We start from the raw sequence: 15,187 nt of genomic DNA on the forward strand, positions 1-15,187 counted from the left end.
AATAGAACCCGCCATCCTTAACTCTTCTGTTTTACAATCTAACCCCTAGGTCTAAGGTTTAATTATGATCTAGCCCTCGGTTTCTTCTGTCAGAGCCTTTTAGTTTCAAATTTTCTACAAATAAGCCCCTAAAATCATGTTTTAGCCCTAATTTCTCCGTTTTAACTCTGTTTTCATCGATTCTTGCGCTCACGCAATCCTTACGACATATGCAGTAGCTTTATTTTAATATTTTATTCTATTTATATTGATTGATGTACTATTTCTTATTTATTGTATTTGTTTGCTTGTATGTATTTGTGTGCTACGATAGACGATACGCAGTTCGAGGGTCCGCAAGAGCCGAGCTTTGAAGACGTTCCCGAGCAGCAGCAGTTCGTTAACGAAGGCAAGTAGTCCTTGATCGTACTTCAGTCCCAATAACATTATAAATATACACTTTTACTTTATATGCATGCATGTGTCTAGAATATGATGGATCCCAAGTTAAGGATATGCCTAGCTTTATTTGAACTTTCTTGATTAAATCTGGATTATTATATTTATGTTGTAGCTACGCTAGTTGCTTGTACTTAGATTTTGGTTGCATAATCTGAAAATTGTGCTACACTAGCTTTCTCATGTTCTGGAATATTTTATTGATGATAATTAAGATTATTGAATTAATTGGAACATGGAGAACCACCTAGGAAAACAGTGCAACCACAATACTATATGGCTCTGGTCTTGGCTAATTAATTAGAAACTTTAGCTTGTAATGGTTTTACCGAAAGGGCAAGAGTGGAGTGCGTTGATGGGGTATAGCTCGGTCCTCTTGAGGCGTAGATATGATCCTGGGTAAGGCGTCTTCCTCATTAGGGAGGGTTATGACCACTGCGGCCTGAAACCTTAGCGGACCGTTGGAAATTAGGGAATCTTTGTAAAGGCCTCGTAGTGAATCCCTGCCACTCACCTTGGAAGTGTTTAAGGGCCTTGCAAACCCGAACATCAAGGGAAATACGAATTGTGGGTAAAGTGTACAACCTCTGCAGAGTGAAAACTGATATATCAGCCGTGCTCACGGTTAAGAGCGGCTTGGACACTCACGTGATAATTAAACTTAAAGATGATCTAAATCGATCTTCCTTATTTATTTATTTACTTATTTATGTTGTGGATTATTTTATCTCAGATATTTTGTTTAAGGGCTGGTATATACTTACACTTAGCTAATACTTGCTTAATTAAAAATTGACCAACTAAAAATGCTTATCGCAGTCAAACCATATCAGTTTTTCCTTGATCATAGCCTTGCATGTCATATAATTTACTCCACTTGCTGAGTACCAACTATAAGTGTACTCACACTTGCTTTATTAGAAACAATGCTGCTCACAACAAGATAATTATCCGGTGTTCCCCGAAGATTTTGAAGAATACTAGACGTATGTCTCCCAGTCATCTGCCTGTGAAGTTGAAGCCCGCTGCTATTTATCGACGTTTATTTATTCGTATAAGATTAAGACTGTCGGTCATGTAATAAAGTACTATTATAATCTATTTTGGTAATGCATTGTTTCGGATATTTGCTTATGACGTCTACTGTATATGCAGAACTTGATCCTGGCACATATATAGGATACATTCGGTTACCTTTTCTAAATCGGGTGTAACAACCGGGCTATGCCAGGCCCGTGCCAGGGCCGGGCCGGGCGGCCCGAATGGACATCTATAGGGATGGTGTAGAAAAAGACCGAGAGGACGGGGCCATTTTGTATACGCCGTTTCCGTCCTATTGGCATGCGGATGCTGTGCCATCCTCTGCATTGTTCGTGATCTCAACCGCAGAATGGAAGGTGTCCTACTTCCTCAAGCAAGCATTTCACTCAACGTCGCAAATAGCCTGCTAGCTATAGCTTTTAGAAACGGACGCCACAACGATATTGCAAATATTACTGCTAATGCCGCTAACTCCGCTATAGCTTGAAATAGCGCCACTAAATTCAATAGTGCAGTGCTGCTAACTCCACTTAAGATTGTAAATTATATATGCACATGTGATTTAAGAACTATAAATTATAAGTTACAAAATTATAAGTTATGTTTCATCTTGTGAGTTATGATTTATTTTTTATATTCATTGTATCCCCACTCATGCATGCACATATACTTATGAAATATATGTTGAAATTTGTGATATTACTAATGTTTGAGTTTAAATTTTAATAATTTTTGCATACAGCTATGACCCTAAATCTTGTAGCCCGTGATTTGCAACATTGATTTCACTTCATTCACAGTTTTTGAAGAAGAACCTCCAGTCAACTTTGTTGGTTGTTTACTGTTTAATTAGTCCGAGTAGGTAACAGAAGTCGATGCCTTTTCATGTACAAAATTATTAGTAAACTCTTTGTTTTAAAGATGCAAAATAAGTTGTGGAAAAACTAGAGTTGAAATAATCATACAGTTTGTGTAACCTTAATTTGACCACTAACACACGTTAACAGAGAATCTCGAACCTGCTTTTGTACATCAATTTGAAAACAAGACAGCACAACAACCACAAACTCATAGAATTTATCCTTCCATCCCACACCTGACACCTACTACTACAAAAACGATTTGCAGTAATACCCTAAATTTTCTTTAGAGGCAGATTAAAATATCACTCGTTTTTACAAATAGAGCGCGAGTAATGTAGCAACCGAGCCGTCCCTGTAAATATATTTGTACCTTCATTTTTTTAGAAAAAAATATGTATTTAGCTTTGGCTAGCATATGTGGTGGGTGACGTTTGGATACGACGTAGGCAGGAGGACCATATGTTATTGAAAGCCTTTTTTACTCCGTCGTCCAACTACATACAGCGAGTGCGTGCGCGCAGGAGACCCCGCCACCGATAAGGGCTGCTGCATGCGTGCATTCCACGCCGCTTGAGGTCACCAAGATCATGTCAAAGTTGGAGGAGAAGCACACGAGCAGATAATGGAAAGGACAAGCAAGACTAGATTCAGTGTTGTTGAATGTCACCTCTGTGTACAGACAGAAATTCTTTGCTTCAGTATGAAAAGGGAATGCCGCCTGATAAAACGTTATATGCACTATAGTGCAAGGATTCTTTGCTTTAGACTTGTCCTATTAAGAAAGACCTCGATTACAGGAGTTAAAAGGTTATTAGTCAAAATAGAACAACCACCATCCGGGGCTTGACACTTTCGACATTTCTAAGGTATATTGCCACCTTGCATATCTAGAAGTTTGCCCGAATCTGCCTGCTCACGAATCCACAGACCAACATAGACGAAACTTCTTTTCATCCAAAGATCAGTAGCCTGTGTTCTTTCCTTTTCTAGCTGGATACAAATATGAATGTATATACATATGGTAATGACTTACCTACAACCACCCGTAATTTGGTTTATATTTACGCATATTTTCCACCAATCGTAATGCTACTATATGCTTGTCTAGCCACGTGAAATCCTATGATCCTTTCATTTTTCGTGCTATACAGTGTGCATTGAATTGACAGGCCACTCAAATGGAGTGGCAGCAAGCAATTTTAAAACTTAAAAAAACTTTAAAAAGTTATAGTTCTTGAACTGTCCATCAAATTCAAATTCCAATTGCACAACCGTGTCTCTTTCAACGAGACCTTCAAAATAAGACACCACTTGCATATATTTTGACAATATTTTTCAAGCATGTATAAATTGCTTTATGGAGAATAGAAAAATACCAAAATAAATTAGTTAAGATGCTCAATTGATCTACTAAAGTTGCATATCATTGATGATGCATAAACATGTACCCACCACAAGAATTGTTTACCCCCATCCGCTAATCACACCAACCAATCTATATTCTAAATATCTACACCAATATCCACTTAATTGAACTTGGAATGTGAAGCAACATTTTATAGAGCTATAAACAACTTTTGCAATAAGCCAATTAGAATACATTAAAATGCATTTTTCCTCTCAAAAAAATATATCATTGAAATATAGTGGTATGAGATCTTATTTGAAACTCTTATTCAAACAAGTGCAATGATGCAACCGGATTTTGATTTCGATGCTCAATTTTGAAACTACAATCTTTTTATTTTGAAATTTTGTGCATGCATACACCTGTCCCCCTCACATATGCATGCATGTGCTGACATCATTACTCTTTTTCCTTCTCTCTCCCTACATCTCACATGCATGCAGGTGTGTTGCCGACCCGAACTGATCTGCTCTGCAAAAGAGAAAAGGTAGCCCGCAAAGTTTTTTTCCTTCCCAAATAGAGGCGGTCACACAGATGGTTTATAATATGGCCGGCCGTACCACGCCCATATATATATATATAGCATGCTTTTTCTTTTTCTTTTGCGAGGATATATATAGCATGTTACGCATTTACAATTAGCCATAACTTCTTATGTTCGTTGCCGCATTTACAATTAGCCATAACTTTTCTTATATTCGTTGCAACCAGAGTAACTGACTAAGCTTTTCTAGCTATGCAACTTGTCAAATAATGTCAACGAAGAGATTCAAACTAATAATGATAACAATTTTCCTCCCACACAATATTAGTCTACGCTGAGAAAGTGCTTGCAAGGAATTAGTAATATACAGTATGTGGAAATCAGTATCATTGGTAGTCTAATCACTAGCCGTGAACTTTGATTTATATTAGCTCACATGCAACTTTTCCTTATGTTGCCTAATCACGGTGATCAAATCAAATGAGTGTGTAGTTTCCTTTTATATTAAGGAGCGGTTCCATACTTTTAAATCACTTAGCCCATGTTTGGAACCTTGGAATTGAATTCCATTCTAATAATTAGAATTTAGACACAAATCTATTAAGCTAATATAATTATATATGGAATATATTCATATATTATTATTGGCCATATAAGAGAGATATTTATGTGCTATATTTCTACTATAGAGGAGTGAGACAAAGAGCGTGCTATAAGTTACGGGATAGAAATATAGCTTAGTGGTGTATAGAATCAATTTCCATCTCCCACCCTATGAATTTAGGATAGGATTATTTCTAAACTTTGGAAAGTGGTTGAAAAGTGATAGAATATCAAATTCTAAGTCAAATAGCCTAGTTTATTAAGTAGATTTCAATTCCTCCAATGAGAGGATCCAAACAACCCCTTAGTCATATCACTGTAACACTATGTAATCTCACTTATTAGTATAACGGAGTGAAATTTCACTCCTTGTACGATATAGTGCAATATCTCCAAACTAAAAATGGATATTGTTAAGCACTATTTTCATGAAATAACAAATTAAAAATATTAATAGTTACATAAAGTACACCTGCAAAATTATATTTAGGATTAATTTTACTACAAGAAACTTAGCTAGCTTACTAGCTAGTAAATGCAAATTACAGAAGAGATGAACAAGATAAGAACACAAAGGTAAAATTATTTCCTTTAATGTGGTCCAGCTAGCATTCCTATAATGCATAAATACTCCTTTCCGTCCCACGGGGAGTGTATTTCTAAGATTTTTAGGACAAACAAGACATCATGAGAAATGACCTTGATGCCTCTAATTAAAACAACTAATCAACCAAATTTTGATGAGCCAACCTTGAAAAGGAAAAAAACTCAAACAATTAAATGCGCATGGAGGAAAAAATACATCTTGAAAAAGAAAATAGAATCAATTAAATGCAAGCACCTTGGTAAAGGAAAACTTTAGGTAACTAAATGTGCATGAAATTAAATTTAAGTGGTCCAAAAAGCTACAAATGCACTATTTTGTGGGACAGATTTGAAATGCTAGAAATTCACACTTTGGGGGAGGGTACATATCTATGAGCACTCTAGAGGTGTCTCTAAGTCCTCTACTTTCCTTTTTCCCCCTATATAAATGCACTCAATCAATGAGGCAAATAACTTATTCGTGAGAGTTTCATTTTCATTTAACAGGGTGCCAGTTAAGTAACTTTGATGACATGATAAAGCTTTAAAGAAGAGAAAGATGAAAAGATTTCACCTAGATAAAAAACCATAGACACTATTGTCATCAAGTCATAATGTGTCACATACTTAAATGCAGTGAGAAAATATGAAATGCCAAAAAAAATTATGCACTGTAAAAGGCCGTTTGAACCATCAATTAATTGCCATTTTGTTGATGTGGTACGGTTGGAAACAACACAACAGAACTCCGAACTTTTTCAAGTAGTAGAGATTTGGAACATTTGAGTGAGCAAAATAAGTATTTTTGATCCATGTCTTGTCTCAAAACTGAATCTTTTGACTTAAAAGTTCAGGAAAGGTAAAATAGGCATTTTGGTTTCTCAACTTTGCCTCGAGGGTCAAGTTCGTACGTCAACTTTCAGATCGGCCAATCTAATCCCTCAACTTTCGTTTTGGATCAAATTTATCCTTGTACTGATGGGTGCTCCATATTAGCATGAGATAAATGAGAAACATTCTTTCTACCTTTGACTCCTTCCTTTCTTTGACTCTTGTTGTTGCCATTTGCACTACCAAATCCAAAAACTAGCCCCTCCTCCTTTATTGCTTTCTAGCGTCACTGAGCCAGCGAGCTAGTAGTACACCAGCTGCCTACTCCTTTCTCTCCGATATGAGCTTCACAAGAATCAGCTCCTCTTTCCCGTTCTTCGTGAAAGCTAGCAAGGAACAAATACAAAGCACAAGCATGTAGCGTACTCTTTTCTCCTCACAAGGCGGCAAGCAAACGGTAGCAGCGGCGGTCTATTTCTCTAAGCAAGCAAGCCACCGTAAACAACATGATATGTTACAACAGTGCTATGAGCTCAGAATAGAAAATGTATGTACAAACTCCTAACTTGATCACACATGTTGCAACAGTGCCGATGAAAATTGACGAGGGAAAGAAGAGGCAGGGGCAGAAAAGATTTAGTCTCGTTTCACCATGAAAGATTATATCAATATAAGGATAAGTTCGGTCAAAAATAAAAGTTAAGGGACTAAATTGATCGATATAAAAATTGAGAATGAACTTGACCCTTAAGGTTTAAGTTAAGGTTAAGTTGATGGATAGAAACGTCTATTTCATCTTTAGCATACATTTTCTTCTTGGTTAAAAGCTAATTAGGAGCTCGACGTTGGATGCGTGTGAAGCACGCGCGAAAGAGGATCCACGATCACACCATTGGGGCGAACTTCTGGAAGCGGGCCAAGCAATCGTGGCCGTCTTCGCGTGGAGCGCGGTGTGGCTCACAGCACTAGGCGTGCACAGCACAGCACAAGCAGCTGACAGATAGTATTCCTTACGGCTCGAGCCCCGCCGCCAACCGCAAAACGACTAAACCGCCTTTATCACCCGCCCCACCCGTCTCATGACGCCGCGGGCCCCACCCCAAAAGCGCCGCGCTGCGGCTGGGCGCAGCAGCAGCGTGCCATGCGAATTGTGGATGGGGCGGGGCGGATTGGGTTACCGCTCCGCCAGCTGTTGACCCCCTCTGACCCCTCCGCTGCGGGCCCCGCGGGTCCCCACCGCCACGTGACCTATTAAATGCTCATCCACACAACTGCTCCTCCCTCTTCTCTCTCCTCCTCTCCTTCGCTTCCTTCCTCCCGTGCTCGCTGATTGATTGATTGATTCCTCCTCGCCTTCACTCCACTCCACCCCTCGCTCGCTCGCTCCCCTCGCCCCGGCGGGGAGGGCAGCGGAAACCCTAGCGGAGGCCCGGCCGGCGGGCTACATGCTTCGAGGAGGTTCCTCGAGGAGGAGGGTAGGGTAGAGGAGTGCAGCAGCCGGTGCCAGCCATGGGCTGCGTCTTCGGCCGCGCGGCCGCGTCGTCCCCCGCGGCGCCGAGGAGAAAGAGGGGCAAGGAGAGGGCGTCCCCGCAGCCCACAGCGGCGGCCGAGGCCGGGTCGCCCTCCGCGGCTGTCGACGGGGACGGGAGGGCGCGGCGGCGGCTCGGGGGCCGCAGGGCGGCGGGGCCAAGGCAGGGGTGCGTCCCCGCGGCCGCCGCGGCGGAGCAGCTCGCCGCGGGCTGGCCGCCGTGGCTCGTCGCCGTCGCGGGGGAGGCCCTCCGCGGGTGGGCCCCGCGCCGCGCCGACACCTTCGAGAAGCTCAATAAGGTGAGTATCCTCCTAGACCGCGTGTGTCCCCCTGAAAATCTGCGAAATTCGTCGTCCTGCTAGCATATTACTGTCTCGCCATTCGTCTGTTGACTTTGTCCGGCGATTCACTTTAGATAGGGTCGGGCACGTACAGCAACGTGTACCGCGCGAGGGACACCGTCTCCGGCCGCATCGTGGCTCTTAAGAAGGTCCGGTTCGACAACCTCGAGCCGGAGAGCGTCAAGTTCATGGCCAGGGAGATACTGATCCTGAGGAGGCTCGACCACCCCAATGTGATCAAATTGGAGGGCTTGGTCACTTCCAGGATGTCATGTAGCCTGTACCTTGTCTTCGAGTACATGGAGCATGACCTTGCTGGGCTCGCAGCAAGCCCTGATATCAAGTTCACGTTGCCTCAGGTGTGTGAGACTTCAATCCTGTTTTAGAGGGGGTTACATGGTGGAATTATGGGGACTTGATGTCGGCATGTGATCTCGCAGATAAAATGTTACATGCAGCAGCTGTTATCGGGGCTTGAGCATTGTCATGACAACAATGTATTGCACCGGGATATCAAGGGGTCAAACTTGCTGTTGGATAATAATGGGATTCTTAAGATTGCGGATTTTGGGCTGGCAACGTTCTTTGACCCACGGCATAAGCGGCCAATGACAAGCCGGGTCGTCACGCTATGGTATCGGCCACCAGAATTGTTACTTGGTGCAACTGATTATGGTGTAGGCATTGATTTGTGGAGTGCTGGGTGCATTCTGGCAGAGCTCTTGTATGGGAAGCCCATAATGCCTGGACGCACTGAGGTGAGTCTTCAACATGGGGTCACTTTTTAATCTGTTATGTACCATGTTACTTTTTTGTAGTAATCCTTTGGAGTTGGGACCATACTGTTAATACCAAAACTCTGGTTGACCATACTGTTAATACCAAAACTCTGGTTAAATCATGTCTTCCCACTGTTCCCACTATAAAGAAATAACGAATTATGTGATGTTGACTGGAAATGTTGACTTTTTACATGACTACATGAGATTTTCCTATGAGGACAGCAATGTCTACGGTGTCTGATCTTTTCAATTTTTAATGTTTTGGCAAATGGTTGTTTGTGAACATGTCATTGTCATTATGGGAAGATATAAATGATCTTTTGACCTTAATGTGTCTGACTTATGCTGCTCTAAGGGATAGTATGTGCTCTCACCAGTAGGCTCTTGCCAACATGACTTCAATGGGAACTTCTGTTGAAAAACATGCATATATCTTTTCTATTATAATAATAAGCTGCCTGTGCAATTATGTTCATTATTGGAAATCTCCTTGCAGTGTAGGTGTTTCTAAGAAAGCCTGGTATTTAGCAATCAATTGTTGTCTATACCTTGTATTCTGTTAGGGAAGTTCTTATAAACCATTCTCCATCAGTACATTGTATATCAGTTGCATGAAAAATTGTAGACATATAATACAGTCAACTCCATGTTATTTTATTTTCTTATAACAATTGATGTCTCATGAGCTTTCTTGCTGCACTTGTTCACTGGAACAATTAAGATGGCACATTGTGCATGAGATCCCCTCCCCTTCCCCTTGTCAGTATCAGCTTTTCATTGCAAGGAAGTTATGGGCTCACTATGAGTCTAGAAGGTTCTGCTAACTTTGTTGGATTGAACAACAATAAAGCCTTTTAGTCCCAAGCAAGTTGGGTAGACTAGAGCTAAAGCACAACAAGAGTAACCAACTTTGTTGGATTGAAGTAAAATATAAAAATCTTTATGTGCCAGAAATGAGAAATCACATAAAAATATGTGAAAAGCTGTCATTAATAAGCTAAACAAGATAACAATATATGAACAAGTAACAGGATAGAAAATGCTGAATTTAATATTTTGAAATTGCCTAGGAGAGTAGTATGTGTATGGATTGGGTGTGATATGCTTTATGCTTTGATGATGGTTGCTAAATCGCCAGTCGCCATGCACATTTACTTTGGTTATTCATACGCCTATTTAGCTGTAATTTTAGCAAGCGTGATTAATCTTCAAAAATGATATTTCTCGAATTATGTGTTGTGCCAACTACCATATATTCTCACCTTTTGTCTGCTCAATCGTAACTAGATTCCAGGCTTCTTAGATGAACGAATAGTATATTCATTTTTTTATGTTTATCTTTGCCATGTTTTCTTACATGAATGCAACTATTTGTTCTGTACTGTTAAAACTGGGATGTACACTATTTACCAGGTGGAGCAGTTGCACAAGATTTTTAAGCTATGTGGCTCCCCTTCAGAGGAATATTGGAAGAAGTCTAAACTACCACATGCAACGATATTCAAACCCCAACAGCCCTATAAACGTTGCATCAGGGAGACATTTAAAGACTTTCCTGCATCGGCTCTGCCATTGGTTGAAACTTTGCTTGCAATTGATCCAGCTGAGCGTCAAACTGCGACAGCTGCATTGCACAGTGATGTATGCTCCAATCCTTTCTCTTCTTTCTAGTTGGCAAGAAAATCAGAAATGTTAATATGAAGCAAAGTATTGCGCTGCAGGTTAAATAATTTAGGTCTAGAAAAAACATTTGCTTGAAATGCTGCTAACTGAGACAAGTTTATATGGTATTATACAATGTTCAAATTTTAGTTATATATTGCATTTGCATAGACTTGAGTCTTAGCAAACCATGACATGATTCTATTTTGCATGCATATCTATTAGTACAATAGTTTGTTTCTTGTATTGTTGTACAATTTAATCATATTTGTCTCCTAATGGGCTCAGTATATCCATATTATTAGCAGTATGATGATTTATAAATTTCTTTAATAAATTAGTGCGGAAAAAAACTAGATACCTTGGAGAAACTTCTCATTAGCCTAGAGATATGGGAATGCTTGTATGTGATATGTGTTGAAAGCATAAGTGGGGCTTTTAGTATTTGGGCACTATCTAAGAGTTAACACCCTATGCCTGGGCCTATGAGGTATGAGGAATTTTTGGAAATGGAGGAGATATCTTGCTTTGAGTTAGTCAGTTTTTTAGGCATTTTAGCCATTCTGGACTCAATTTCAAACTGCAGGACGACTGGGGTATGGGCGTATGGCAAAAAAGCTTCCAGAGCAGTCTCCACTACATGAGCTCGGTCTAACAAGATATAGTATTCGCCATGTACCCAACTTCCTTTGAACCAAAAATGATAATCAATGACTGCCTATTTCCTTTACATTGGCAGCCTGCCTGCCCAGTGCTAGATTATATTGGCCTCTTTCTATGTTTGGGTAGTTTAGGATTAGTAACCCAATGATACTACCTTATCTAAAGGAGAAGTTTCTTGCACCCATCACTATTTTTTTTCTTTTCTTTGTTTTTTTTGTTTGGGATTGGGGGGTGAAGATTGGCTGTCTTTTCCTGCGCCCTTGTACGTCTGCGCTGCTTTTAACAAATATAACTCCATCTTCAGTACCAGAGTTACTCACTGCATGTTCTACATAATAAATGTACTCCCTCTGTTTCACAATACTTGTTGTTTTAGCTTCTTCTACTATTTCCAAAATACAAGCTGTTCTACAACTCCAAGGCTACTTTGACCTATGTTTTCCAGTCCTGCCCCTATTTAATAAATGTACACTTTAGAGTGAGTTTGTACTTTTGAAATCATAGCTGCACACTTTAGAGAGGATTAACTAAGGGTAGGATGGTCCTTTCATTCCCTCCTTAATTCTTGTGACCATGGCTAAAGCAACAAGTATTGTGAAACGGACGAGTATTATTTTGCATCTTAGCAAGAATATTCTGGTTGCCAGGGTGTACTCATTTTTTTTCTTTTAACTTTGAGCTTTGTAGTTTTTTTCAACCGAGCCTTATGCTTGTGATCCTTCAAGCCTGCCAACTTATCCTCCTAGCAAGGAGATGGATGCCAAGTTGAGAGATGAGGAAGCTAGAAGGTGCGTTCACATTTACCCTTTTCCCTTTTTGCTGGACATACATGCAGATATCGACATTTTTGAAAGCTTGTACAGACCAGTTATTAACCAGCAGTCCTACTTACAATATTTTACCTCACCCACTTAATGGGTTATATGAACCATCATATGTCCAGGGGCTATTAAGAGTTTTAGTCATGAATTATTCATGTTGATTCTGAACACATTGTGGATTGATGTCATTCCTCATTTATACCACAATTATTTGTAATTCATTTGTATAAAGTGGAGGAAGGGAAGCATCTAGATCTGATGGAACTTTATGTGCTTCTCTGCAAACTGTCATGCAACCCCTTTCTGCTATTCTCTGTGTGGGTTTAGTGTTCAGGTTTCACCTTTTACTGCTAGGAGGTAGGAATTAGCTGGAGGGAAAAGACTGAGACCACCAACCTGTTATTGGCTAAACACTTTTGTAAACTTGAATGACATATACCCGCATGCAGTCCTGCTCCAGATGCTACTGATTATCTTCCTCTTTTCAATCAATAGTTGCTGCACCAGGAAGCAGTAACCGATATAGTCATCTTTGTAATTAGTTTATACTGCATCACTCAGTGATGTTGTATGTTTCTGTGTTGTGTTATTACCGTTCAGGCTACGAGCTGCTGCAAAGGCCAAAGGAGAAGCAAAAAGGACGCGACCACGTGATCGATCTCACAGGGCTGGACCAGCACCAGAAGCTAATGCAGAGATTCAAGCAAACTTAGACGTAAGTTAAAGCTGTTTATGACTGAAGACTACTTGTTTTGCATGCTATGATTTTCACCATTGAAAAATACAGGAACTGTTAAGCTGATTGTCATCACAGGAAAATGAGTGCTCATGGAATTTTACTACCCCCACCCCCACCCCCACCCCCCCCCCCCCCCCACCCCTCTCTCTCCCTCCCTCCCTCCCTCCCTCCCTCGGAATAAAAATAGATTAGACACATGACATAACAGGCCAAAGAGTCGTAAAAAGTTGAAATCAACATAAAAATATGATCAACACTACTGCTAATTTTTTTCTTCACAAAATCAATGGCCACTGTGTTTTAATTTGTAGTAAAACCTTCCAAGCATATGCTCCTTGCTTATGTACTCTTAGTACATTTCTTGTTGCTACGAAATAAAGAGAATCCATCTTTTTTGCTGCTGAACACAAATGAATTGAGTTGTTGCAGTTGAATTAGCATGTAAGGAAACCATAATTCATGTGCCATAAGTAAACTCAAGCAGTTCTTTGCTTTCAAATGTTATTGCATAATATGGTGCCCAATATCGAGCTTCATAAATTTCTTAATAACAGCAGAGGCGACGGATGATAACCCATGCCAATGCAAAGAGCAAAAGTGAGAAGTTCCCTCCGCCACATCAGGATGGAGCAATGGGTAATCCACTGGGATCCTGTCGTCATATGGAGCCTATGTTCGAGCACCAGGACGCTTCCTTCAGTACAGTAGTCCCCATTGAGAAGGGGACCTCACAAACATGGTCGGGACCCTTGTTTGATCCATCAGCTCTTGGGCAATCGAGGCGGAAGAAGCAGACAACCCTAGATGCCAAGGCTGCAGCTTACTCAAAGCAGCTCCAAAAAGAAAAGGCAGGGATACGAGCCAGATAATAATTAATAAAGTATCTTTTTGGTGAGTTTGTGGGGAAGAGGTTCTTCATGATAGCATATAGATGAATTTTCTTCCTTGCTTTGTTCCTTTGGTGGTTGGAAAGCAGGTAACAGTGCTTTCCAGTTTCCACTGTAGGGAGAATTCTTCGAGATTGTGTATATGCTATGTGTTAGTGCTTCCTGTTCTTTTTAGATGCTTTTGAACGAGATGGTGTGCTGTCACTAAGACAGGACCAGCCTTGGGTTTTACCACCCTTGTATTTATGCTGTTTATGACAATTCAGTTGCCGATGTGTATATATGTAGTAATTATTTCGTCCGTTTATGTAAAGGGATAGTGATTGCATTTACTGGAATTGTTGGCTTGGTATTTTGATGACTGAATTGTCTATGCATATATATATATATATTGCAACGAGAGAGCGAGAGAAAGAGATCGTTGTTTCGCAAAACAGTTGCCTTGTAGAAGTTTTGGACTATGAGAATGGTCCTGTTTGGTTCCGATTATTTTAGATTTTGAAGGCTCGATTTTAGAAAATCCAAAAGTCGGAAGACTCTCAGAATTGAGAATCGAGAATCTATAATCAGCTAGGATTTTCGATTCTGGGAGTCATCCGACTTTTGAATTTTCTAAAATCGAGCCTTGAAAATTTAAAATAAGCTGAAACAAACAGGACCAATGGCATCATCATTGTACAAGTTGGGATGCGAGTGAGGGGAGCTCTGCGGCGAGCCTGCTGGGTCAACCCGCACCGCGAGTCCGCATAGCTGGAGCTGTCCATGCGGGTCTGCCCCCGCTACCCAGCAGCGCCGCGAGCCACTCACGCCTTGTGGCCAGAGGCTGCTTCATGGCGGAGAGAACTCTGCCTCATGCCTCCACTCCCCGGCGGCATCTCACGAGGCTCACATTTAGTCCTTAGTCCTCCAGGATGCGGATCTCATCTAGCCAAAAAAACAAAAACAAGGCACCAAAGAAATTCCTCCAAAGTACAATGCAAAAGAGAGAAGTTTGGAGAGTTTCTTCGGAGCTAGCCGCGCCGCATTCCCAATGTCTCTGATCCCCTATTCCCCTCCGCCGCCCAAGTAGAATAATCTGGCTAACTATTTAGTACTGACTACTCACAATCGTGCTTGCTTGCTTTAGCAGGTTCCCACAAAGCAAAATTTGATTTGAACTTAAAAGCTGAAAAATACATGGAAAATAGGGAAGGAAAACAGAGAGATCAGAACTTCAGAAGGCATGGAGATTGCTTGTCCTTGTGGCGGTTTCTGACGGCGACGTCGGCAGCAGGAAATGCCACATCTCAGCGGCCCTGCGGCTGGGCATTAGGCTTGAGCCCGCATATATGTTTGCGGCAGGTGCGGATGCGGGGCGGGCAGCTGCAACCTGCCCCGCCTGCATCCATACAAGTTACCATTCAACTTATTACATTTTTTTTCTATACAAACCATTCATTTGCCATGTATTTCATAATTTTTTTTCAATGCACACCATCATTGTATGAGTTATTATGCATCTCATAATAATT

At 40.9% G+C, this 15,187-nt stretch overlaps 1 protein-coding gene across 2 annotated transcripts; it reads left to right on the plus strand.

The window, feature by feature from the left end:
• Window positions 1-7,549: 7,549 nt before the first annotated feature.
• Window positions 7,550-14,008, plus strand: LOC112892978 (probable serine/threonine-protein kinase At1g54610). 2 transcript variants are annotated; one of them, XM_025960100.1, is made up of 7 exons: window positions 7,550-8,080; window positions 8,197-8,481; window positions 8,563-8,880; window positions 10,318-10,545; window positions 11,917-12,017; window positions 12,651-12,765; window positions 13,347-14,008. In XM_025960100.1, the coding sequence occupies exons 1-7, from the start codon at window positions 7,763-7,765 to the stop codon at window positions 13,656-13,658; spliced, it is 1,677 nt and encodes a 558-aa protein (XP_025815885.1). In that variant the 5' UTR covers window positions 7,550-7,762; the 3' UTR covers window positions 13,659-14,008. The 2 variants fall into 2 exon arrangements, with proteins under 2 accessions (XP_025815885.1, XP_025815884.1); XM_025960099.1 differs by having other exon boundaries at window positions 7,555-8,080; window positions 13,344-14,008.
• The last annotated feature ends 1,179 nt before the right edge of the window (window positions 14,009-15,187 follow it).

Source organism: Panicum hallii, chromosome 5, assembly GCF_002211085.1.
Source record: "Panicum hallii strain FIL2 chromosome 5, PHallii_v3.1, whole genome shotgun sequence".
NCBI classification, from domain to species: Eukaryota; Viridiplantae; Streptophyta; class Magnoliopsida; order Poales; family Poaceae; genus Panicum; species Panicum hallii.